Here is a 26,515-nt window from a genome sequence, read left to right on the forward strand (position 1 = left end):
TAATCCTCTGCCAGTACGCATGCTGTGGTTGAGTAATCCACACCGACCACTGTTTCTGAGCCTGACTGTGTCATCCTGCTGGGGAAATCTCAAATTCTGCCCGCCTGAGTTTCCCAAAAGTCAGGGGGTCTTTATTGCATTTCAGCCCTCCCTTGTGTTCATTCTGCGATAGCTTCCTATTACATTCCTTCTTTTAAAATATTTTCATTAAAATTTTTTTAATGTTTATTAATTTTTGAGAGCGAGCGAGCGTGTGCATGCATGAGCGGGGGAGGGGCAGAGAGATGGAGACAGAATCTGAAGCAACTCCAGGCTCTGAGCTGTCAGCACAGAGCCTGACACAGACTTGAACTCACAAGCTGTCAGATCATGACCTGAGCTGAAGTCAGGTGCTTAACTGCCTGAGCCACCTGGGCGCCCCTTTATTATATTCCTTCTAACGGCTTATTCTAAACCTTTTCCATGATAAGGGTCTGAACCCCTCTCTGCTAATTTACTGAAACATTGGAGATGAACCTGATGTTACTCAAGCTTTTGCCTCAGTGCTTTTCTATAATTTGGGTGCCTGGGTGACTCGGTTAAGCATCCAACTTCGGCGAGCTCAGGTTATGATCTCACTGCTCGTAAGTTTGAGCCCTGCGTTGGGGTCTGTGCTGACCACTTGGAGCCTGGAGCCTGCTTTCAGATTCCGTCTTATGCAGATTTACTTACATGTGGACCTTTTACAGTACGGTACAATAAATATGTTTTCTCTTTCTTTATGATTTTCATAATATTTTTCTTTTCTCTCGTTTACTTTAAGAATATAGTACGTAATCCATAGGACATACAAAATACACGTTAATCAACTATGCTATTCGTAAGGCTTTCAGTCAACAGCAGTAGGCTATTCGGAACTAAGTTTTTGGAGAGTCAAAGCTTATATGTGTATTTTTGGCTGTGTGGGGGGTCGGCACCCCTAACCCCCACATCGTTTAAGGATCGACTAACTCTACAAGGTGTATGTCTGAGTCTGAGTCTGACCACTGCTGAGAATCGCCACCATTACCACCTGAGGACAGCTGTCCATCATCTTATACTTGGTCTGCTGCATCTTGTCCTTGCTGCCCCAGTGGCTCCACCATGACCCATCTCTCCCGTAGCAGCCTTGGGGACTCTCTAAAAAGCAGCGACTGTCTGTCATGCCCTAGCTAATGTGCTTCCCATTTCAACCAGAGTCCAAGGGCCTCTGCCCCCTCCTTCATTATAATCCAGTCACACTGACATTTTTTCTATTCAGTGAATGCACCAAGCTCGCTCCTTCTTGGTTGGTGCCTTTATACTAGTGTTCTCTCTGCCTGGAGCAGTCTTGCCCCAGAGTTCAACCCCTGCCTCCTCCTCATTCTGGTCTGAGCTCAAGGTCAAGGTGACCTTGTGAGAGGATCCCCTTTCCTGACCATGTTGGCTAAAGCAGCCCGCTACCCCTCACTCCCATGCACCACTGTCCTAGCAGGTTATTTATCTTGATAGCACTTATCAGCCCTCTGGGTTTGTTCCCTGTCCCCTTCCTTACTAGAACACTGAGCAGGGACACTGAGCTGCGTGTCCGCAGTGCCTAGAACATGTGTAGAGAACTGCCGGGCTGACTTTGCAGGATAAACTTCCCACTTGTGCCCTTCTTCCCCCCTTGCTGGCTTTGGATCTTCTTCATGCCCTCTCTTGATGGCATCCTTGGTTGTTCCCTTCCCCCTGGCTCTTTCTCTGGAAATCCCACACCGTGTCACTGAGCATGCACTTCTGTGGTTACCAGTGACCGGTGGTCGTCCATTCAGTGGTCTTTTCTCAGCAGCGGTTGGCCTTGATGTTTCTGCAGGTTTGACATTGCTGTTCCGTTTTGTTTGTTTGTTTGTTTTTCTCCAAACCGAACCTATCACAGGAGTCTGCTAGATACTGTGCAGGATGCAGGATAGGTAGGGAGCAGGCCCTGCCGGACCAGCTTGCAGGCTACCAGGAGCAAGGCGATGGGTATGTCCACAAGTGAATGGCTCATTACTCTCAGCCCTTTAATTTGGAAAGCCTTGCATCCCGTGGCTGCTAGGATAGAAGCCTTTTCTGTTTTCTTCCTGACTCTGTGTCTGTGATTTCTTTTCCCCTTTGCCCTGGCTAAGTCTTTTTCTTCTGCTTGTGTCTCAAATACAAGAGACCACTGTGGTTTGTCCCTCCTGCAGTCCTGTGCGCTCTGTGTCATGGTGACCTTGGTGATCCCACATCCTTACCTTCAGACAGATGTCCTCTTCACCCACCTCCCTCCATGCACGTGACTCCTCATTCATTCTGGGCTCAGATACCTTTCGGGGGTTTCTATCCCCACTGCCTGGCAGACCTTTCAACCCGCGTACATTTCACGGACTCTTTTTCTCCACTGTTTCCTTAAGCAGCTGGTAGCTTCTCCTTGCCCTAGTTTTAGTTCTTCGTCTTGCAGAGGGCTCCCAGTGGACCTCCGTCGTGTCCACTCCCATCTGCGCTTGGTCACCGCCCCAACCTCTCTGCTCCCCACGTGTCCCCCCTCCCACCACCCTAGGCTCTTTCTTTCTGCTCCTCCCCTCTGCAGAGGATTCTTTTGCAAAAAAAAAAAAATCACTTTCATCCTCAGCGTCCCCAGTCCAGCGCCCCACCCTGCCAGCATTTTCTTAAAAGCCTAATTCAGATGTTGACACCCATGAAGCTTTCTCCCAATCCCTTTGGGATGGACACGCCCTCACTTTCCAACCCCGTGACACACTTGTTAGTACCGCCCTTTGGTTTCTTGTATCCTTCCTGATATTACAGTTTTCACGTGCACCTTATGGCCCTTGGCATACTCTAAGTCTCTTAGAAGAAGTTCCAGAGGCTGATTAACCTTTCTCTCTCCTGTCATCTGGCACAGGGGCTTTGTGCTCAATAGCTATTTGTTGAATGAGCAAGACTGTCTTATATTTGTCCAGTGCATCTCAGTGAGTTCTTAGCCCAGCCTCTTTTTTTTTTTTTTTTAAATTTAAATGATTATACGACCTGCTCTCAGAGAACCTTATTTGCGTTCAGATGGGATTTTGAAGTAGTGCCATATGTGACTTCATTACACATTCTCTCTGCCGGCTGTAACTTGTTTCATGTGTACATTGCTGCATTTTTATCACTTAGGGGAAGCTGGCACTCTCCCTTCCTGCCAGACCCCTTAATGGCAGCTGTGAAGAGACAAAGGTGTTTCATTTGGCGAGTCCAATACTCCAGTAAGAGCCCGACGAGAGTTTACAGGTTTGGCTTTGTCTGTGTACATCTCTAGCTCACAAGTGGACTGGGAATTCCGTGTGGAAATCTGTAACCCTCCCCACCCCCCAGTCTTTTAGTGGCCTCGTAAGGACCCAGAAAAGAGGAATATAGATGTCCTTTGACAAGGCAGCCTGAAATACCATAAGCTCTTTGTTGCGATATTTCAGCTCTCCCTGTGTCAATGCATTCAGTAACTGCCAATATTTATCTTACAGATGGCTCAGGTTGGAAAGTCAGATTATTTGCTTCTGGGCAGCTCGGTGAGATGATAAAGTTTGTGCAATAATAGAAACAATCACAAAAAAAAAAAAAGTCCTTTGCAGATACGCTGTACTCTGCGGGTCTTGATTTAGAATAATGTTGATGATAACCCAAGAAATAAAATCTACATATTTCCCATGGATATCATGAAGGGGTGGAAGAGGGTAGATAAATACAGTTTAGTCTTCATTAGCTCGTCTCCCTTAATGATTCCTCATGGTTGCCAGTAAGCACTTATTGAAATAAGTGTTGCAGGAATAGCTTACCTTGAAAAACTTGCCTGGCTTTTCTTTCCCCATCCATTCCACAAAATAGAAGAGAGTTGAAGGCCTCTACTTGTTTTCTTAAGTACTTCAAAGGTAGGGAAATGGTAATCTGGAAGCTATTACCTCTTGCTTCTTAGTTATCCCTACTGCTGAAAAGTCACAGGATTCCATAAGTCCTTCCTATATGATTTTGGGATAAAGTTCTTTTCACCTTTTTTGAATATGAGTGTGTGAGATGTACGTTAGTGTTGCTTAGAATAATAAAGGCAACAGGGGTGCCTGGGTGGCTCAGTTAAGTATTCGACTTTGGCTCCGGTCATGATCTTGCAGCTCATTGAGTTCAAGTCCTGCATCAGGCTCTGTGCTGACAGCTCAAAGCCTGGAGCCTGCTTTGGATTCTGTGTCTCTCTCTCTGTTCCTCCCCTGCTCGCATTCTGTCTGTCTGTTTGTCTCTCAAAAGTAAATAAAGATTTAAAAAAATTTTAAAAATAAATAAAGGCAACAGGTCTGAGAAGGTTTTGAAGCAACTGGAAATGTTTTTTTTTTTTAACAATTCTGTGTCTCTCCTCTATATCATACTAAGAACATGTAATATTTCCTNGCAACAGGTCTGAGAAGGTTTTGAAGCAACTGGAAATTTTTTTTTTTTAACAATTCTGTGTCTCTCCTCTATATCATACTAAGAACATGTAATATTTCCTCTTTTAGTGACTCATTGTTACTTTGCTGCCTATCTGGTCCACAATGCCCTTGGAGAATTTGAAATATTTCATATGAAATATTGAGTGGTTTCTTCTTCCAATCAGGAACAAAGACGAAGCCAACTTTAGGTGGTGATACCAGCAATGCAATTGAAAGGAAATCATTCCAGCCTGTCTTTGTCCAGACAGGGCAGATTATAGGCCAGACGAATCTGGGTATGAGTCCCTCCTTCAGTAGCTGGACTTCAGCAAGTCATTTCACTTCTCTGAATCTGTTTTCTCAGTTTCCATCCTCAGTTTCGTCAGTTCTGTGATAGGGGATGTAGTATCTACCTTATGGTTCTGTTCTCTGGATTCACTAAGGTCAGTGCATCGAGGAATAGCACCAAGCGCAGTGCATCGTATAAGAAACACGCAGAGGATTATCGTTCCTCCTTCTACTCTGTACCAATCTTATCGTTGGGAGCTATCTGCTGATGGATCAAGTGAACAGATTACAAAATAAATGAGAAACGCTTCTAGGAGTTTATCTGAAATGATGGCCTCTTTGATTAATCACATTTTTTAAAAGGTGGTTCCCCTCCCTCCATTAGTTTGTTTGTTATTCATTCTGTCATTTTGGTGGTTATTGTAGAGGTGGGAACATACACTGTTGACTTGTTAGCACCCACCGGGGGGTCCTTTATCACTTCTAGGATCACGCAAGACCTTAGAACATCGAAGTTCCGTTTATTCCGCCCTTTCCCTAATTTTTGTGCTGTTGATGTCAGATATTTTATGATGCATATATTTTAAATTCCAGAAGACGTCACTAATATTGGACTAGACAGTTGGTGTCCAGCAGATTCGCCGGAGAGTCATCCTTTCTGTTGCTCTCTATGCCTCCTTACACCCCTGATTCCATCTGGGATCATTTTCCTTCCATTTGAAGAACACCCTTTAGTGTTTCTTTTGGTATTTCTTCAGCATTTTTTCAATTAATCCTCTTTCCCTTGGTGGGGGTTGGTTGGAAGCAGATTTATTTAGCCTGCCTTTTAAGGATATTTTCCTTCTGTATACAGTTGTCGGTCGGCAGTTACTCTCTGTCATTACTTTAAGGATGTCGTTCCATGGCTCCTGAGCAGCATCTGTGGAGAGAGTGAGCCGTCAGGTGTATTCATGCTCCCTTCTTGGCCATGCTGCGCCCAGGGGTGGTTTTCTCTGTATTTATCCTGCGCAGAATATGTAGTACCTCTTGAATCTGGGCTGTGATGTCTTCTGTCCATTTAACATCTTGGCCATCGTATCTTCAGTAATTAGTTTTGCCTCCTTCCGCTACTTTCTTTCCTTCTCCTGCAGAACTCTTGTGCACTTAATGTTTCACCTTTTTCCTGTTTCCATGTGTTTTGCACACTATTTTCTGTACTTTTCATCCTTTTTTTTGTACCCTGGGCTTCAGTTTGGATAACTTATATGGACTTTTTTCCTGTTATGTCTAGTGTACTATCAAACGTATTTATCGAGCTCTTTAAAAAATTTTTTTGGGGGCTGACTGAGTGGCTCAGTCAGCTGAGCTTCTGACTTCAGCTCAGGTCATGATTTCATGGTTCATGGGTTCAGGCCCCTGCATTGGGCTCTGCGCTGACAGCTCAGAGCCTGGAGCCCGCTTCGGATTCTGTGTCTCCCTCTTTCTGCCCTCCCCTGCTCGTGCTCACTCTCTCTCTCTCTCTCTCTCTCTCTCAAAAATTAAACTGAAAAAAGTAAAAAAAAAATTTTAATGTTTATTTTTGAGGGAGAGAGAGAAAAAGTGAGGGTGGGGGAGGGGCAGAGAGAGGGTGATACAGAATTCGAAGCAGGCTCCAGGCTCTGAGCTGTCAGCACAGAGCCTGACACGGGGGCTCGAACCCACAAGCCATGAGATCATGACTGAGCTGAAGTCAGATGCTCAACTGACTGAGCCATCCAGGCACCCCTGTTTATTGAGCTCTTAATTTCAAATATTTTGGGGTTTTTTTTAGTTCTATATTTCAATTTGCTTATTTTAATAGATTTCAGTTAAGGGGTGAAATTCTGTTGTCTAGTTCTTTAGTAAATCAATCCTACTTATTTTAAAGTCCATGCTGATAACAGCAGTATCTGGATCCCTGTGGATCTATTTCTCTTGTCTGGTTTTTTCCCCCTCTTTTGTAATTCAGTCATTTGGCCCTATCATCTGGAATGTCTGATAAGTTTCAACTGAATACCGAAAAGCCTCAGAGACTCTGCCTGATGTTCTTTTTTTCCTAAGAAGATGTACTTGTTTTTCTGGCAGTCCAGGAGAATAAGGGAGCTCTCCATGATCCAGCGAGGGACTGAGATGTTTTGAGCCTGGATCTCAGAGTCGATGAGACCTGATTCTTTCAGCTTTGCTGTTTCTCCGAGGGCATGGCCCTTCCGGGCTGTCACCAAAAGCCTGGGGTGTTTACTACAGTCTCCCTTCCTTTGTGAACTCGAAATTCCAATTTTCGTCTCCCCAGTACTGTGAGATGGTTGAAAACTCTGCTTAACCTTTTAGCCTCCTACTGTTTACTTTCTTCTTAGCTTCTCAGCCACTTACCCAACCCCATCCCCCCTGAGTGTAGCTTTCATGGCAGTTTGCCTTGAGGACAAATCAGTGCAGCAGGTCAGGCTTGCTTCTATGCTGTTGCCTTTTTCCCTGGGATCCTGGCCTCTCCAACTATGACTTCCTAAGGGGTTCTTAACTTCAGTTGTCGTCTTGGCCCCCTGAGGTGCTGGGAAGTGCCTGCATCACTTAAAAATTGGCAATGTCTCGGGGCACGTGGGCGGCTCTGTCGGTTAAACGTCTGACTTCAGCTCAGATCATGATCTCACAGTTTGTGAGTTCGAGCCCTGCATCGGGCTCTGTGCTAACAGCTCAGAGCCTGGAGCCTGCTTCGGATTCTGTGTCTCCGTCTCTCTCTCTGCCCCTGCCCCATTCATGTTGTCTCTCTCTCTTTCTCTCTCAAAAATAAACATTTAAAAAATTGGCAAATGTCTCGAGAAAAAGCAGTAGACATTGTGGGGCCCACCTTAGTGTGTTTCTGGGATCTTGGTCCCCTGATCCTACATACCTTGATTACTCCCAGTGCATTCAGTGAGCCTTTTCTTGTATCTTTGCCATCTTTTATCGTCATTTGCAAGGCTGGAGTTCATCTGATACAGGCTATGCTCCATCACAGCAGAAAGCAAAAATCTCCCCGAAGAGGAAGTCTTAATTATTGGTCTTTAGAAATTATACCCTATCTCCCTGCCCTCCTTCCAAAAAACCATTGGAGGCAATTTACAAAGACACACATATATACGTGCGATAAAAACCTTAAGATGAAGGTAAAAAAAAACTAAAATAAAAGTACAAGGGCAGTAGGAAGACAGAGGAAGCTATAGAGCTAGAGAGCAGAGATTATCATCAGAAGTTTAAACTATCTATGGTTTCCATAGTTGACCATATTTAGTACTTACTTGAAGCTAAGGTACAGAAGGACATATGGATTTTGTAGATGTTGGGGAAACTGGACTTGGAAGCTGGGATAGAACAGAGAGATGAAGTTAGCAATAACAATTACGTTAGGTAATTTTTGTTCAGGGTTGTTTTGTAGGCTTAGGCATATTTTATTTTTTAGGTTTATTCATTTCAAGAGAGACAGAGTGTGAGTGGGGGAGGAGCAGAGAGAGAGAGTGAGAGAAAGAGAATCCTGAGCAGGCTCTCTGCTGTTAGTGCAGAGCCCAACGCAAGGCTTGAGCTCACGAAAGCACGAGATCATGGCCTGAGCTGAAACCAAGAGTTCGATGCTTAACCGGCTGAGTCACCCAGGGGCCCCGCAGTTTTCCATTTTTTTTTTTTTTTTTTTTTTTTNGCTCTGAGACACTTACCTGTCAGGGTCTAACCAAGGTATTGGGGTGTGGTGCTGGGCCACTTAGTAACCGGGAGTGCTGGTGCTTTGGTATGGAAGTCTTCCTACCGCGCATGGACACAGATGTCAAGTTGATGTGCCCTCACTGTATCTTAATAACAAAGGCAGTCTTGGGCTGTGCTGACTGTCTTGAATGCAAGAGGTGCCTGTGTACTTCTTGTTTTCTGGGGAAAGAATGTACAATGGCCCATCAACAGGTGTTTTTTTCTGGTCCTGCATTTTGAGGAAATTTTAACATCTGGACCCTTGTGTCATTGAACAACACAGTAGTGTCCTCAGTGGTACTTTTAAGGCTGCCGAAGAAATGCTTTTCATATGAAGGTTTCTTAGACCGAATCCTAAAAACAAATCAAAGCACAAGCTAAAATTGTTACTTTGTAAAGATGTGTTTACGGAGCGCTACAATGATACATTTCAGTTACCATTAAGTGTCAGGAGCTCTTACTTTGAAATGCTGGTAGAATCTGGAAAACCAGAGGAATAAAATTGTGTTTTTTCCCCTCAGATATCAACTGTTACAAGAGGTTTTGACAAAAATTGGCTGTGTGTGGCTCTGCAGATACTCCTTTGATTTGAAAAGAGCCATATGCTTTAATTTTTACAAACTCTATTTAAAAATATTATTAGCTGTTATTTAACAATATTAAAGGAAATCTGTGCTAAATACCAGACTGCTCATAGCCAAGTTGAAGTTCTGTTACCAAAATTTAACATCCTGGTTTGTACAGAGGAGGGAACATCTCTGTTCTGCATGCAAGATGCTGCTTGGGTTTATATCTTTTTAGATTAGAATTTGATCTTTTGAGCATCTGTTCGTACCTGCTTTACTTTTCCCAGTGGCACGCTCACGTAGGCAGCACTGAAGGCATTTTTGCAGGTTGAGTTGGAACACGGAGGCAGGGGTGCCCAAGTGATCCCAGGAGAGAGGGGGAGGGCTTCACGGAGGAGGTGCTACTGGGGCAGTCTTCCCAGAGGATGAGGAGATTGCCGGGAGGCATCCCAGGTGAAGGAAACACAGAAGGAGGGGCCATGGGACCTAAGAAAGTGAGGCAAGAGGGGTCCTTTGTTTTGTCAGAGGAAGAAGTTTAGGGAGAGGGAGAATGGCAGGAGACGAAGCCAGCCGGAGTGGTAGCACTGGGCCAGACTGTCAGTGACCTTGTATGTCTTTCATTCATTGACTCCTGAAGTGAACGTTTTTTGAGCAACTGCTAGGTACCAGGCCCTGTTCTAGGCACTGGCATTCAGCCGTGAACAGAGCAGACACAACAACCGATAGTGAAAACATGCGAATCCACAGAGAGTCTATTAACGATCAGTGATAAGAAAATCAGACAGGAACAAGAATGGGGGGGGGGTATGTGCACAAGAGGCTGACCCAGGAATAAAGATCTGCACCTGGTGAAGGAACCCCGTGAGGTAGAATGTGCTCTGAACTCAGGGACCATGGAAGAACACCGAGGGTGGGCAGGATCGGGTTTGTTCCAGAACTGTTAGGGGGAAGGTACGGCTGGCTGCTGCCCAGGGAGCCCATGGGAGAGGAGCAGGAGGTCTGAGACACAGCGCCGGGCCCTGGGAGGGCTCAGATGCCGGTCTGGGAGGCGTCTGTGGGTTTGGGCTTTTCAGCGGGTTCACATCAGGGTGATGACATAACCCGGTGTTTAGCACACCAGCCGCGGTGTTGGGAGTACAAGCATGAGCGGAAGCCAGAGATCAGTTGGGGGGCTGTTGCCATGACTCAGGTGAGCAGGATGGTGGCGTGAATGGGGGGATCGCGTGGGGGCATTGGGCAGATTGATTGTATCCTGGAGGTAGTAAGGCATTTACAGACTTTGACCAGTGAGCGGACATATGGCTTGTGGGTTAGAAAGATGATTTTGGCGGCCATGTGGGAAAAGGATTACAGAGCTGAGAGTAGGGGCTGGGTCAGGTCCAAGGCTCCGATCACAAAGAAGAGGGAGAGAGACCTTATAAGGGACGTAGGCTCCTCATGCCCTAGGGCACTGTGGGCAGCTTGTTAGCCCTGGTCAAGTTCTTGACAAGGGACAGGAATTGACAAGATTTACACATTAGGGAATTCCTTTGTAAACCTTGCCAAGAAAGCGGAGTGGAAGGGTTGTGATGAGGTTAGCTCCTTACCACCGCAGGGCACTGCGGCCAGGGCACACAGCTCTGTGACCCCTTACACAGTATGGCAGGGAGTGGGGGTGGGAAGTCACTGCTGTCTCCATCTCACAGCCGACAAAACTTGGCCCCAAGGAGGATAAGTACTGGGCTGCACTGCCTCTCAAGGGTCTCCCCCACAACCTTTCCTTCTGAAAGTTCTCTTAGGGATCGTCACAACTGTCTGGTCATCGCTAAAATGAACTGCAAAAAAAAGAGATCGCCTATTATTTCCTTTGTGAACTCTGGTGACAAATGGCTTGACTACCAGATAGTTATGTAGGGTTTCAAGGCCCTGGGCTTCCAGTGACAGAAATTCACTGAAGTGGGGGTGAGTAATCACAAGGAACTGAAATGTGTGGGTAGAGAAGTATGTACGCGTGCATGTGCGTGTGAGGGGAATGATTTAGATGGTGTGGCCGGATCCAGTGGCTTGGACGATGCTGGGTCACTAAGTCAAGTTCGTTCCACCTGCCTGGTCCAGGTGCTGGCCTGGCACTCTCTTTGCTGTAGATGGCCTCTACACCTAGTCAGGAGGGATGCGCAAGTATTGCTTCAGGGCGCATCAACTCTCTCTCTCTCTCTCTTTTTTAATTGAAGTATAATGGACGTAAAATATCATATTCGTTTCAAGTGTACAAGATAGTGACTCAGCCTTTGTGCGTATTGTAATATGATCACCTCACTAAGTGTAGTTACCATCTGTCAACCTACAAAGTCAATCACTATTATTGGCTGTTTTCCCCACGTCATACATTATATCCCAGTGACTTACTCATTTTATAACTAGAAGTTTGTACTTCTTGATCCCTTTCATCCATTTCGCCTCCCCTAAGGCTCCTCTCCTTGGACGACCACCAGTCCGTTCTCTATATTTATGAGTCTGGCTTTTGTTTGATTGCTTTGCCTTTTTTTTTTTTTTTTAATATTTATTTAGTTTTGAGAGAGAGACACATGCAGAGTGTGAGCAGGGGAGGGGCAGAGAGAGAGAGAGAGACACAGAATCCGAAGCAGGCTCCAGGGTCCGAGCTGTCAGCAAAAAGCCTGACGCGAGGCTCGAACCCATGAACTGTGAGATCATGACCTGAGCTGAAGGCAGCCATTTAACCGACTGAGCTATCCAGGGGCCCCGCTTGCTTTGTATTCTAGATTCCAAGTGTAAGTGGAAACAGGTGTTATTTGTCTTTTTCCATCTGCTTTGTTTCATTTAGCACGATACCCTCAAGGTTGGATAGATACCCAGAAGTGAAATTGCTGGATCATATGGTAGTTTAATTTTTTGAGGGACCTCCATACTGTTCTCCACAGTGGCTGCACCAATTTACATCCCCGCCAACAGTGCACAAGGGCTCCCTTTTCTCCACATCCTTGCCAACACTTGTTATTTCTTCTCTTTTTGATAACCACCATTCTGACAGTTTTAAGGGGATATCTCATTGTGATTTTGATTTGTATTTCCATGATTATCAGTGACCTTGACCATCTTTTCATGTGCCTTTTGGCCATCTGTGTGTTTCCTTTTTTCTTTTTTAGAGAGAGAGAATGCAAGCAGGGTCGTTGGGGGGGGTGGTGTGCGGAAGGGCAGAGGGGGAGAGATTGACTGAGAGTCTTAAGTAGGCTCCACACTCAGCGCAGAGCCTGATGTGGGGCTTGATCTCGTGACCCTGGGATCATGACCTGAGCCAAAATCAGGAGTCAGACACCCCACTGACTGAGACACCCAGGCTCCCCTCCCACTCTGTATGTTTTCTTCAGAAAAAGGTCTGTGCAGATTTTCTTCCCATTTTTAAATCAGATTGTTTGGGCTCTTTTGTTACTGAATTGTAGGAGTTCTTTATATGTTTTGACTTTTAACTCCCTACTGAACATATGATTTACGGATATCTTCTCCTGTTCAGTGTGTTGCCTTTCCATGTTGTTGATGGGTTTCTCTGTTGTGCAGGAGTGTTTTAGTGTGATGCAGTTACATTTTTAAAATTTTGCTTCTGTTGCCCTTTCCTTTGAAGTCAGATCCAAAAACACATCACTAAGACCAATCTCCTAGAACTTAACACCAGTGTTTCCTTGCAGGGGCTGTGATTTTATGTCTTAGATTCAAGTCTCTAATCCATTTTGAGTTGACTTTTGTATGTGGTGTAAGATAGAGGTCCACTTTCATTCTTTTGCTTGTACTTGTTCAGTTTTCCCAGCACCATTGTATATTCTTGCCTTTTTTTGGTAAATTAATTGACCCGATGTGCATGGGTTTATTGCTGGGCTCTGTTCTCTTCCATTTATCTCTGTAGCTGTTCTTATGCCAGTACCATACTGTTTTGATGACTGTAGTTTTGTAGTTATAGGTTGATTCGGGGAGTGTGGTATTTCTGACTTCGTTCTTAAGATTGCTTTAATGATTTAGGGTCTTGGGGTCTTTTGCAATTCCATATACATTTTAGAATTATTTGTTCTAGTTTTGTGCAAAGTGCCATTGGAATTTTGATAGAGGTCACTGAACCTGTAGATTGCTTGGAGTAGTATGGAGATTTTTAACAATGTTAATTATTCCAATCCATGAACATGGAATATCTTACCGTTTATTTGTGTCTTCAGTTTCTGTCATCAGTATCCTTTTAAAAAAATATTTATTTATTTTTGAGAGAGAAAGAGAGCGTGAGCAGGGGAGGGGCAGAGAGAGAGGGAGACACAGAATCAGAAGCAGGCTCTAGACTCTGAGCTGTCAGCGTAGAGCCTGAAGTGGGGCTCGAACTCACAAACTGCGAGATCAGGACCTGAGCCACCCAGGCGCCCCATCGGTGTCTTAATAGTCTTCGCTAAAGAGCTCTTTTACCTCCCTGGTTAAGTTTATTCTTAGGTATTGTATTCTTATTGATGCAATTATAAATGGGATTGTTTTCATGATTTCTCTGTTTAATGTTTTGTTACTACTGTATAGAAATGCAGTGGATTTTTGTATATAATTTTATATTCTGTAGCTTTACTGAATTCATCTTTTCTAACACATTTCGGTGGAGTCTTTAGGGTTTTCCATCTCTAGCATTATGTCATCTGCAAATAGTGAAAGTTTTATCTCTTCTTTTCTAGTTTGGTTGCCTTTTATTTGTTTTTCTTGCCTAATGATTGTGGCTAGAACCCCCAATACCGTGTTGAATAAAAGTGAGGAGAGTAGGCATTTGTCTTATTCCTTATCTTGGAGGAAAAGCTTTCAGCTTTTCACCGTTGAACATGATATTAGCTGCGGTTTGTCATATATGGCTCTTGTTAGGGTATGTTTCTCCACTACCCATTTTGATGAGAGTTTTTGTCGTAAATGAATGTTGAATTGTGTCAAATGCTTTGCATTTATTGAGATGATCATATGATTTTCATCTTTCATTTTGTGAATGTGCTATAGCACACAGATTGATTCACGGACGTTGAGCCAGCCTTTCTTCCCTGGAATAAGTCTCATTTAATGCATTGTTGAATTTTGTTTGCTAATGTTTTATTGAAGATTTTTGCATCTGTGTTCATCAGGGGTATTGGCCTGTAATTTTTTTTTTATGGTGGTGCTATTTGGTTTTGGTATCAGAGGAATGTTGGCTTTATAAAATGAATTTGAAAGCATTCCCTGCTCTTCAATGTTTCTTTGAATGTTTGGTAAAATTCAGTGAAACCATCTGGTACTGGACTTTTATTTATTAGGAGGTTTTTGATTACTGAGTTAATCTCTTTACTAGTAATCAGTCTTTTCAGATTTTCTGTTTCTTCCTGATTCAGTCCTGAAGATTGAATATTTCTAGGAGTTTATCTATTTCTTCTAGGTTGTCCAGTTTGTTAGCATATATTTGTTCACGGTAATGTCATAATCCTTTGTATTTCTGTGGTATCAGTTGTAACTTTTATTTCTGTTTTTTTTAATTTGATTTTTCCTTTTTTTCCTGGTGAGTCTAACTAAAGCCTTGTCAGTTTTGTTTATTAAAGAATTTTATCTTCTCAAAGGCCTTTGCTTCATTTTTTTCCTTTTAGTCTTTATTTCCACTCGTGATTTTTATTATTCCCTTCCTTGCACTAACTTTGGGCTTCTTTTGTTCTTCTTTTTCTAGTATCTGTAGGCATAAAGTTAGATTATTTATTTGATATTTCTTTTGTTTCTTGAGGTAGACCTGCATTGTTATAAATTTCCCTCTGAGGACCACTTTTACTGCATCCCATAGATTTTGGTATGTCATATTTTTGTTCATTTTTCTCTAGGTATTTTATTTTTTTTGATTTCTTTGTTGACCCAGTAGTGCTCAGTGGCATGTTGTTTAATCTCCACGTATTTGTGTGTTTTTAAGTTTTCTTCTGGTAATTGATTTCTAGTTTCATATCATTGTGGTTGGGAAAGATGCTTGAAATGATTTCAATTTTCTTGAATCTACTGAGACTTGTTTCATGGCCTAACATGTGAGCTGTCTGGAGACTGCTCCATGCGCACTTGAGAAGACTGTGTATTTTGTTGCTTTGGAGTGGAATGTTCTGTATATATCTGGTAAGTTCAGCTAGTCTGATAATGTGCTGTTGAGATCTGATGTGCCCCACTGATTTTCTGTCTGGATGATGTATCTGTTGATGTAACTGGGGTCTTAACATCCTCTACTGTCATATTGCTATCAGTCTCCCTCTTTAGATCTGTTAATATGTGCTTTAGCATTTTATTTTATTATTTTTTTCATGTTTATTTTTGAGAGAGAGAGAGAAACAGAGTGCAAGCAGGGGAGGGGCAAAGAGAGAGGGAGACACAAAATCCGAAATAGGCTCCAGGCTCTGAGCTGTCAGCACAGAGCTCGACGCAGGGCTCAGATTTAAGAACCATGAGATCATGACCTGAGCTGAAGTTGGATGCTGACCTGACTGAGCCACCCAGGCGCCCCTGTTAATATTTGCTTTAAATATTTTGGTACCTCTGTATTGGGTGCATGAATACATATAAATGTTATATCTTCTTGCTTGCTTGAACCCTTTATCATTATGTAGTGGTCCTCTTTGTCTTTTATTACAGTCTTTGTTTTAATGTCTATTTTGTGTGATATGAGTATAGCTAAACCAGCTTTCTTTCCATTTCCATTTGCATGGAATATCTTTCTCCATCCCTTCACTTTGAATTTGTGTGTGTCCTGAAGTCAGTCTCTTGTAGGCAGTATATAGAAGAGACTTGTTTTTTAAAATCCATTCAGCCTCTCTATGTCTTTTTATTGAAGAATTTAGTCCATTTACATTTACATTTAAAATAATTATAGATAGGTATGTACTTCTTGCTATTTTGTTCTTTGTTTTCTGGCTGTTTTGTAGTTCCTCTCTAATCCTTTCTTCTCTTTTTCTCTTCCCTTGTGGTATAATTTCTTTCTTTAGTGTTACATTCCTTTCTCATTTTCTTTTGTGTATTTACTCTAAGTTTTTGCTTAGCGGTCATCGTGAGGTGCACATACACTGTCCCATGTATCTAACAGTCTACATGGATCAATAGCAACCAATAGCAACTTAAATGTGAACACATTCCAAAACTCTACACTTTTACTCCCTGACAGCTCACATTTTGTTTTTGATGTCACGTTTTACTTTTTAATATTTTATGCATTTATTAACTAATTATTGCAATTTTATTTTTACTACTTTTGTCTTTCAACCTTCATACTAAGTGATTAGTCCATTACCTTCATACTTCATATAAGTGATTAGTCCACTACTTTTCCTATATACTTGACTTTTCTAATGAGCTTTTTACTTTGTATGCTTTCTCATTGTTAATTAGTGACATTTCTTTTCAGCTTAAAGAAGTCCCTTAAGCATTTCTTGTAAAGCTGGCTTAGTGTGACGAACTCCCTTAGCTTTTGCTTATCTGGGGGACTCCCTGTCTCTCCTTCAATTCTGAATGATAACCTTGCCAGGGAGAGTATTCTTGGTTGGGAGTTTTTTCCTTTCAGCATTTTGAGTATGTTAGGCTACCCTCTTCTGACCTGCAGAATTTCTGCTGAAAAATTGCTGGTAACTTTATGAGGTTTCCCTTGTATGTAACAAGTTGCTCTTTTCCTGCTTTTAAGGTTTTCTTTTTTCTATGACTTTTGACATTTTAATGATAATGTGTCTTGGTGTGGCTCTCTTTGAGTGTATTTTATTTGGAATTCTCTGGGCTTACTGGACCTGGATTTCTATTTTCGTCCTCAGGTTAGGGAAGTTTTCAGCCATTATTTATTGAACTAAGTTTTCCACCCCTTCTTCTGTTCTTCTCCTTCTGGGACCCCTATGGTGTGAATGTTATTCCACCTAATGTTGTCTTACAGATCTCTTAAGTTATCTTCATTTTTTATTCAAAAATGTTTTTTAATGTTTGTTTATTTTTGAGAGAGAGCACAAGTGGGGGAGGGGCAGAAATATCAAGAGAGACCTAGAATCCAATGTAGGCTCCAGGCTCTTAGCTGTCCGCACAGAGCCTGACGTGGGGCTTGAAACCCACCAACTGTGAGATCATCCTGTGAGCTGGAGTTGGATGCTTAACTGACTGAGCCACCCTGGTGGCCTTATCTTCATCTTTTAAAATTCTTTTTTCCTTTTGCTGCTCTGTCTAGGTGATTTCCAATGCTTTGTCTTCCTGTTCACTGATTCATTTGTTTGCTTCATCCACTCTGCTCTGAACTCCTCTACTGTATATTTCAGTTTAGGTGTTATATGCTTCAGCTCTGTGACTTTTGCTTGGCACTTTCTTATATTTTCTTATCTTTGTTGAAATTCTCACTGGGTTCATGCATTCTTCTCCCAAGTCTGGTGAGCATCTTTATGACCATTACTTTGATTTCTTTATTAGGTGGATTACTTCCTTCCATGTCACTAAGGTCTTTTTCTGAGGTTTTTGGTTTGTTGTTGTTCTTGTTCTCTTGTTTGGAACATATTTCTCTGTTTCATTTTGCTTGACTTTCTGTCAAGCAAAATTAGGTGTATTAGGTGAAAGAGCTACCTCTCTCGGGTGTGAAGGAGTGGCCTTGAGTAGGCAATGATCCTTCTTGTTTGACCTTGCCATATCTGTTAGTTGTCTCTCAAACCTTTGCGGTTGTCTAAGTAGCCTGATTAATTCCTGACATGTCCCTGTTGTTGAGGGTGTGCCAAGATCTGTCAGTGCTTCAAGGGGACAAATCTCATTTATCACCTCGTTTCAGGCTGAGTAGAAGCCAGACCCTTGGGCAGCGGGTTTTGCAGTATGCAAATAGATCCGGTCCTGTGGGGGCTGCCCTTGTAAACCCTGCTGGCCCCCAGACCCGGAGATCTGGAGGTGTCCCCTGGGTAACAGTTGCAAAACTCGGGGCCCTAAGTGAGTGTCTAATCTTGCTGGAAGCTCTCATCAGGCTGTAGGGAGGCCAATGGGGTGTGCAAGGATGGTATCTCTTTGCTTACGTTCCCTGGGAGGGCCTGCTGAGGCAGAAGCCTCAGGATAAGTTAATAGGCCTTTTCTCACAGGAAGACCGGAAGTGTGTTGCGGTCTGCTGTCTGTGCAGTGTCCTGTAGGTGTTGTCCTGCTGAGAACCGTCTTGCTGCTTGTCACAGTCCCCTGGAGCTCAGGAACGCCAGCCCCGTTGGCCACCAGGGCCAGGCAAATACGGGGCATCCCCTGTATGGTTTCTGCATGTCTGCTGGCTTTAGCAGATCAACTAGAGATGGTAGGGGTGTGGCATGCTGCCCAGCTTCAGAAAGGCAGTGGGAACATGGCTCCGGGGTTCTGAAGTGCAGCAGGGGAGTGCCCTCTCTGCATGCATGCTTTGGCCCCGGTTGAGGGTGGGAGAAGGCCATGACCATGAGGGTTTGCCAGCCCCCACCAGGAAGTAGGGGAGCGTCACGACTGCCACCTGCGCTCCTCAGCTTTGGCAAGGGAGGCAGAGAGTGCTGGACTGTTTGTGCTTGCTAACCCCTGCCAGGGAGCGGGGAATTGCTGCACTCACCCACAGTCTCCAGCCTCAGGAGGGCGGTGCCGTGACCACTCACCCCTGCCCAGCCCGGCGAGGCAGCTGGAAGGTGCTGTGCTGTGCCGAAGCACCCAGTCTGTGCTAGCAGGGTAGGTAGAGAGCTACAGGTGGTGGCCGCCAGTGCCTCCATCTCTGGAGAAAGCACTAGCTGTCCCCTGCCCCTCCAGCAGATGCCCCCAGACCAGCAAATGAATCTCCTTCACGTACAGTCTGGGTGCTTTTTTGCTGGATTCTGGGACAAGGGAGACTGCAGGTGATCCCTTAAATTTTCTTTTAATGTTTATTTAGTTTTGAAAGAGAGAAGACAGAGCACGAATAGTGGAGGGTCAGAGAGAGGGGGAGACACAGAATCTTTTTTTTTAATTAATTAATTTATTTTTTACAAATAGTTTATTGTCAAATTGGTTTCCACATAACACCCAGTGCTCATCCCCACAAGTGCCCCCCTCCATGCCCATCTCCACCCTCCCACCCACACGCATCAGTCCTTAGTTTGTTCTCAGCATTCAAGAGTCTTCATGGTTTGATTTGTATGCACACATTGAGAAGATCAGGTGGTTCTTACTCTTTCTNAGCAGGTGATCCCTTTAAAAGGAGAATCTCCATTTCCCATGGCGCCGTGGGTTCTTTGGATGCCAGCCCTGTTGGATCTCTAAGCCATCTTAGAGGATGGAGTGGAGCTTATCTCTCTGATGCAGATTCCAAGGGTTGGAGTGTCCGATGTGGGGCTCTGACCCCTTGCTCCTTCAGGAGAAATGCTTGTCTGGCGAGATGCCCCTGCAGCGGGGGGTGGGGGATGGGTGTTTTGGTGAGACGAGTGTCCCCGACTCTCCCACCCATCTCAATACAGTCCTCTTATTTTCTGTTGTGGAGACGCAGTTCATCTAGTTTTCAGATCTTTTTCAAATGGAAAGGATCCCTACATAGCTGTCGGTTGCATGTGTCCTTGGGAGGAGGTGAGTTCAGGATCTTCCTACACAACCATCTTGGATTCTTTGTTTTTGCAAATCACCTTTGTGGCACCCCGATTCCAAGGGAAGTTCATGTTTCTGAGCAGCTTCAGCCATAATGAGCCAGAAGGATTTTGACAGACCTGGTTTCTGCCAGGGTCAGCCCGATCTGAGGAGTACCCGAGGAAGGCTGGGCAGCAGGTGAGGCTATGCTGCGTGTTTGCCAGAAGCCATAGGTGTGAGGTCATGGGCGTCATCCCGTCAGCGCTGGGTTGCCGTAGGAGGAAAGCAGCAGCAGGTTTGAGCCCTCTTCCATAACAGTCTGGTGATCCTGCTATCTGCCGGAAGACACATGACCCGCAGTCCTGAGTCATTAGCACCAGTAACTCTATTTTTATTAAAATATAGTTTACTGTCCCATTGGCTTCCATACAACACCCAGTCTCATTTCAACACGCAACCTCCTCAGTGCCAAACACGAAGCCCGCAGAGAACACAATGACTCTAAACCCGTATCTTTCAGTAATAACACTGAATGTAAATGGACTAAATGCTCCAATCAGAAGACATATGGTATCAGAATGGATTAAAAAAAAACAAACAAAAACCAAGATCCATCTATTTGCCATCAACAAGAGACCCATTTTAGACCTGAGGGCACCCTCAGATGGAAAGCGAGGGGATGGAGAACTATCTGTCATGCTACTGGAAGTCCAAAGAAAGCTGGGTAGCCACACTTATATCAGACAAACTAGATTTTAAACTAAAGGCTGTAACAAGGGATGGAGAAGGGCATTATATAATAATTACGGGATCTATCCATCAGGAAGAGCTAACAATTATAAATGTCTATGCACCGAATTTGGGAGCACCCAAATATTTACAACAATTAATCACAAGCATAACCAATAGCTCTGCTTTTAAGGAGAGTGTTTTAGGGGTGCAGCATCTTTTCTTTGAGCCAGGCAGCAGTCCAGACCTGCCCCCTGCAAGGCTGACAGACAGCCCCCTGCCTAGAGCACACACTCACCTTCTCACTATTTCTGTTGTAGGGATGCCTCCTTTTCCCCGCTCTTCAAAGCAAATGATAATTGGTGGAGAAAATGAGAGTTGGATTTTAAAAAGTGTTCAACTATGTTTTTTCTTTTTTTACCCCAATACAAATTAGAACACAGGGTTTTAATCATCATCTGGTACACACACACACCCCTCATGTGCTGGTCACAACCGCTGTAAATTCATTTCACAACCACTAAATGGCAACTCAGGCTTCGAAAACCATGAGTTAAGTCATTAGAAAGCGAGCCACGATGGCGGATCCGTCTGCTAGGGCTGTTGTAGCAAAGAACCGCTGACTGGTGCTCACACAGCAGAAGGTGCTGTCTCATAGCTCTGGAGACTAGCAGACCACATGACAGTGGGCTCAATTCCTTCGGAGGGTGAGGAGAATGTGCCCCAGGCCTCCCCGCCAGCTTCCGCTGGTTTCATGGGCCATCTTTGATGTCCCTTGGCTTGCGAACACCTCACCTCCATCTCTGCCTTCATCTTCACATGGTGTTTTCCCTTTATATCCAGGCTTCCCTCTTTTTAAGGATACTAGTCCTAAGGTTAGGGTCCTACCCTCTTCTCGAATGACCTCAACTGATGATGTCTAATAACAGCCGATAACTTCTGCATTGACCCCATTCCCAAATAAGGTCACACGTTGAGGTACTGGGGGCTAGGTCTTCACCATATGAGTTTTGTTGGGGGGGCTCCTAATTTGACCCTTAACAAATGATAGGAATACAAAGCTGAAAATACATAATAGAAGTTCTCATTTTATTGAGCTATTACCCAGCAGACTCTCAGCCCGGCATTTTTTATTTCACATATTCAGTAAATCCTTCTTGCCCCATCTTATAGTTGAGGCAGCCAAAGCTGAGAGAGGTCAGTCTCTTTGGTCTCCTTCAGAGTGTTTCTGTGAGGGGCAAAACTACCAGTGTGGTAGTTGCTCTTACAACTAAGCTCTCTAGGGAAATTACTCAATTTTGTATGTGATTTCTGTATAAGACAAAACTGATTCCCTTATAAATATCTAATCTCTTTATATCAGGAATGAGCTCTTTTCAGTCGTTCTAATAACTTCATGCTTGCTTTTCTTTAAAATTTTTTTTCATGTTTGTTTATTTTTGAGAGAGAAAGAGAGAGCATGAGCGGGGGAGGGGCAGAGAAAGGGAGACACAGAATCTGAAGCAGGCTCTGAGTTCCGAGCTGTCAGCATGGAGCCCGACGCGGGGCTCGAACTTACAAACCATGAGATCATGACCTGAGCCAAAGTTGACTCGTAACTAATGGAGCCATCCACTCGCCCCTCTTTTCTTTGCATTTTAATTGTTAGTATAGTGTTGATTTTGTTCAGTTTTTTTAAACAGTATTTTTTTTCAAGATTCTTGTGGTTTCTGAGTGATGTTCCTTTTGACCCAATCATGCCTGACAATAATACTGAAGAAAGAAAAAGGAGTTAATATAGAGGAATCTAGGGAATGTGCACTCATCCCAGAACAAGGAATATGTGTGGGATACAGGTGTTCTATTTTGTGTCAGGTCCCTCAAACACAAAGGAAATGCTTGAATTAAGAAAACAACCAAACTGAGGTCTCCTGGGTTTCAGAGCCCGTGGGTTCCTGTTTGCCCTAGTGCTGCACCTGTTTATAGAACATCAGGCGGGAGCCAGACAAGTTCATTTAGTCCAAATTGAAATGCTGTACACAGGTAGTGAATGCACCGCAAATTCACACTTAAGTTCATGGCAAGGCTGACATCTTAAGGGACACCTAGGGCAGGGAATGCCAGTCAATGCTTGACTCTGCCCGCTGCACTCATCACGGCAAGCTGCTGCATTCCTAACGACGCCCAGCAGCCAGCCACCCAAGGCACTGTCTCCCTTTGTGCTTCCCTACCCTCATTCTGAATTTAGATCAGGGCGAAGAGTAGAGAGAAGGAAATGAGCCAGAAAATAGAAAATTAATACTTGGTGGAGTCGTCATATTTTAATACTAATTTATAGACGATGTCAGATAAGCAGAGTTAGATCTTTCTATCAGTAGGCTGCTCCCGGGTTTAAGGATTGGCATCCATCACTGTAAATCAGGGCTCAGGAGCCCCGGGGAATGGTCTCCAGGGATGAGGGCTGCACTAGGGTGGGCAGAAATGTAAATACTTGATTAGCTGTGTCCTTTTCTTTCGCACCAAACCCTAAAATATTTCTGCATCGCCCTGGGTGACAGCGGTATGTTAAATAGTAACTAGAGGGAGGAAGCCATCCATGTTTACAGTCAGCGTAGTTTTTCTCCTTTACATTAAAAAAAAAATTTTTTTTTAATGTTTATTTATTTTTGAGAGACAGAGCATGAGCAGGGGAGGGGCAGAGAGAGAGGGAGACACAGAATCTGAAGCAGGCTCTGGGCTCTGAGCTGTCAGCACAGAGCCTGGTGGGGCTCGAACCCAGGAATCGTGAGATCATGACCCGAGCAAAGTTGGACGCTCAACTGACTGAGCCCCCCAGGCGCCCCATGGTGAGCCTACTTTTAATACTTGTCCCCTCCCCTGCTGATGCCAGGAAACTCTCGTGTGACAGGCAGTCACTCGAGGCCTGGATCCCTGGCTCGTGGTTCCAGGGATGGGCTTAACCTCCTTCTGAGAGACGCAGGCAGCACATCGCTGTTTCCCAGCCGGCCAGATATCACAGTTTTACCCCAAAGCCCGTGAGCAGGAGCATCCTGGGATGACCTTCCCCAGCTCAGGGCCCGCCTGTCCCCTCTTGTCGTTGCAGCGCTCTGTCGGGGGCGTGTGGTGAGGGTGCCCTCAGGGAGCCTGGTGCGGGTGGTGGGCACCGAGCTCGTCATCCCCTGCAACGTGAGCGACTATGACGGTCCCCCCGAGCAGAACTTCGACTGGAGCTTCTCGTCCTCGGGTAGCGGCTTCGTGGAGCTGGCCAGCACCTGGGAGGCGGGCTTCCCGGCCCAACCGTACCGGGAGCGCCTGCAGCGGGGCGACATCCTGCTCCGGAGGACGGCCAACGACGCCGTGGAGCTGCACATCAGGAACGTCCAGCCCTCAGACCAGGGCCACTACAAGTGCTCCACCCCCAGCACTGACGCCACTGTCCAGGGAAACTACGAGGATACAGTGCAGGTTAAAGGTATCGCCTCTCGGGGGCCGGCGTGCGGGGGGCCAGACCTGCCCCCTGCCACTTGGCCGTGGGTCACTTCGTCGGGAAACAAAACTCCCCCGGGGCTCTTCTCCTGCTGTCCTGTGGCCAGGAGTACCTTCCTTACCTGATTAAAGGCAGAGATAGGCCAGGTGACCCATCCTTGGCTGGCTGTACCACTCATCAGCTCTGTGGCCGTGGGCGTGTTGGGTGGCTTGGCTTCCTCCTCTGTAAAACAGTGCTCCCCTTCAAGGTTAGAGCACAAGGTGATTAGCGCATGCCGGGCCTCAGAGCAGCTCCCCGGTAGGCATTCCAGGAAGGTTTGCAACGAGAAGGTTCACCTCCACGAGAATAGCACATACCCCCAAGCTCATGCCCTTCTTTGTGACCTTCATGCCCTTCTAGAATCCGTGCGGCTTCTCTGTAGAGAAAGGACGACGTGGTCGCTGCTAGCTTACCATGGACCCTACTAGCTTACTGGCCTCTCTGCAGAGAATCACACCTTACATATCCTGAATGTTCAGGGCTTTGATTTGGTTGGTTGGTTCATTTCCCATTTTCCATGTCCTATTAGATTTATTCCTACGTTTAATTCTCTGAACCCAGTGAAGAAAATCATGCAGGATATTTCCCTCACTTACACACGAGGAATGGAAGAGCATAGGTTAATTACTTGCCTAAAATTCATTCAGCTAATTAGTGAATAAGCAAGAACAAACCATCTTAATTTGGGGGCCAGCAAAATGGAAGTGTTATTATTGTTATTATCACTTAATTATGCATTTATCTGGACCCTGCCTTGTTCCAAAAAGCATTTATTTATGTGTTTTTTTAAGTTTATTTATTTTTGAGAGAGAGAGCACGCAAGAGTGCACGAGCAGAGGAGGGGCAGAGAGAGAGGGGCACAGAGGATCCGAAGTGGGCTCTACGCTGACAGCGGAGAGGGCGTTGGGGGCCTCAAACTGATGAACCATGAGATCATGACCTGAACCCAAGTCAGATGCTTAAGCGACTGAGCCACCCAGGTGCCCCCCATAACACATTTCTATCAAAGCAAGGAGTGTAGGTAACGATTGGGCAAGAAAGGTGCCCATGATGATCTAACAAAACAGGGCAGATCCAAGTATCTGTTCCCTCCATGATAATGTGCAGAGCCCTGCTGTTTCTCAGCTGCTGTTCCTCCCGTTCAACTCATGAGGGACTAAAACAGCCGTCTGCAATAGGTAGGTATTGAAACATCAAATCTGCCTCTTCCATCACCTCTTCCTTATTCTTACAGAAAATCCTAAAAATGTTTTCTAGAAAAAAGCCCCATGAGACATTCTTGCACTGCAGTTAATTCAGGTGTTGCCTTTAGCCCCACACATGCTCCACCTCAGTTAGGTCAGAGGCACGCTTATCTCCCCTGTAATTCTCTTGTCGAGGAGTAGCGGGCAGCCTGAGAATCCGCCTACCCTGTTACCCCAGTGGCTTCCTGTTTCTTCTCCAGCCTTTGGAAGGAGGAAGCAAAGCGAGGCTTTCCTTGAGTGAGAGAAGGAGGTAAATGGCCACAAAAGAGACTGGCTGGCTGCCCAGGTAGGGCCTCTGGTGGCCGCCCCACACCATCCCCGGTCCGTGTGGCCTTCAGCCTTGTGGCTGCATGCTCACAGATAACTAGCCATGAGAACTGAGTCGTGAACCATACTCACTAGAATGTATACACTAGAAGTCATATTCATTTTGTAGTGGAGATGCTTTTTGGGAGAGATAGGTCTTTCTAAAGATGGAGCATTTTTTTCTTAAGGACACTGAATTCGTTTCTAAGTGTGGAATTTCGAGAACAACGGAACTGACCACGAATAGTGGTGTGCGAGGATTCTTTCATCCAGCTTATAGACCAGCCCGGGAGATGGTCCTTGCCCCCTGGTAGAGGCCACATTTCTGGTTACCTCGGTTATCACTTCCCTTCCTAAACTGCCCTCACCAATACTTTCTTGACCTCTGGCCCCTTATTCTAGACTCCATAAAGAGCCAGCCTTTTTCCAAACAGCCCTAATAAAGCAAATGGCTGAGGCTTCAGGTTTCCTTGAAGGGTTCCTATCCTGCAGAACCTTTCCATTCACCCTAGTTATTCTTGGGCATTCCCCAGGCCTCGGGGCACAGGCAGCTCATGCCATGCTTTTACCCTCTGCCCATCATGCTGCTCTATCTGCTAGAAGATTCTTCAGGCTCCCTACTACAGCCCTGTGCCCGGACAGAGGAGTGTTTGACAGCTGCAGCCAGTGCTTTCCCAGCACTGTTGAGTGCCATGCACCTTCCCGTATCCCTCCTTCAGCTCCCGCAACTCCCCGAGATGGGCCCAGTGGTCACCCTGTTTAGAGATGAGGAAACTGAGGCACAGAGTAGTGAAGCAACTTGCTCAACGGTGGCAGAAACTCATCCCCAAGGCCGAACTCCCCAACGGGAGTGTTCTCCACCCAGCTCTGGGGGGTGGGGGGATGTCTTCGTAGTGTCTTTTACTTCTTTTTTCCTTTTTTGTCTTTCCTGTTTTCTTTCTTTTTCTTTTTTCTCCTGTGTTCTTTGTTCTTTTATTTGCTTTTGCCTTTTTCTTTTTTCTGTCTTTTTTCTTTTTCTTTTTTGTTTTTTTGTCTTTGTTCTTTTGTCTTTTTTTTTTCTTTTGCCTTTGTTCTTTTTTCTTGTTCTTTCTTCTTCTTCTTCTTCTTTTTTTTTTTTTCCTTTTCCAGTTAAGACAGGCAGTTGTGATTACACACAAATTAAAATGGGAGTGTTGTAATGAACAGGGTAGGGGGCAGCCCCGC

General features: G+C 44.9%; 1 protein-coding gene across 1 annotated transcript in view; it reads left to right on the plus strand.

Moving 5' to 3' along the window:
* Positions 1-26,515, plus strand: part of PTGFRN (prostaglandin F2 receptor inhibitor) — a 65,759-nt gene that overhangs the window by 2,411 nt on the left and 36,833 nt on the right. Inside the window, exon 3 of the mRNA XM_077767843.1 lies at positions 23,340-23,708. Coding sequence (XP_077623969.1) covers positions 23,340-23,708 — 369 coding nt within the window. The remainder of the gene's footprint in view (positions 1-23,339; positions 23,709-26,515) is intronic.

Source organism: Crocuta crocuta, unplaced genomic scaffold, assembly GCF_008692635.1.
Source record: "Crocuta crocuta isolate KB4526 unplaced genomic scaffold, BGI_CrCroc_1.0 scaffold180, whole genome shotgun sequence".
NCBI lineage: Eukaryota > Metazoa > Chordata > Mammalia > Carnivora > Hyaenidae > Crocuta > Crocuta crocuta.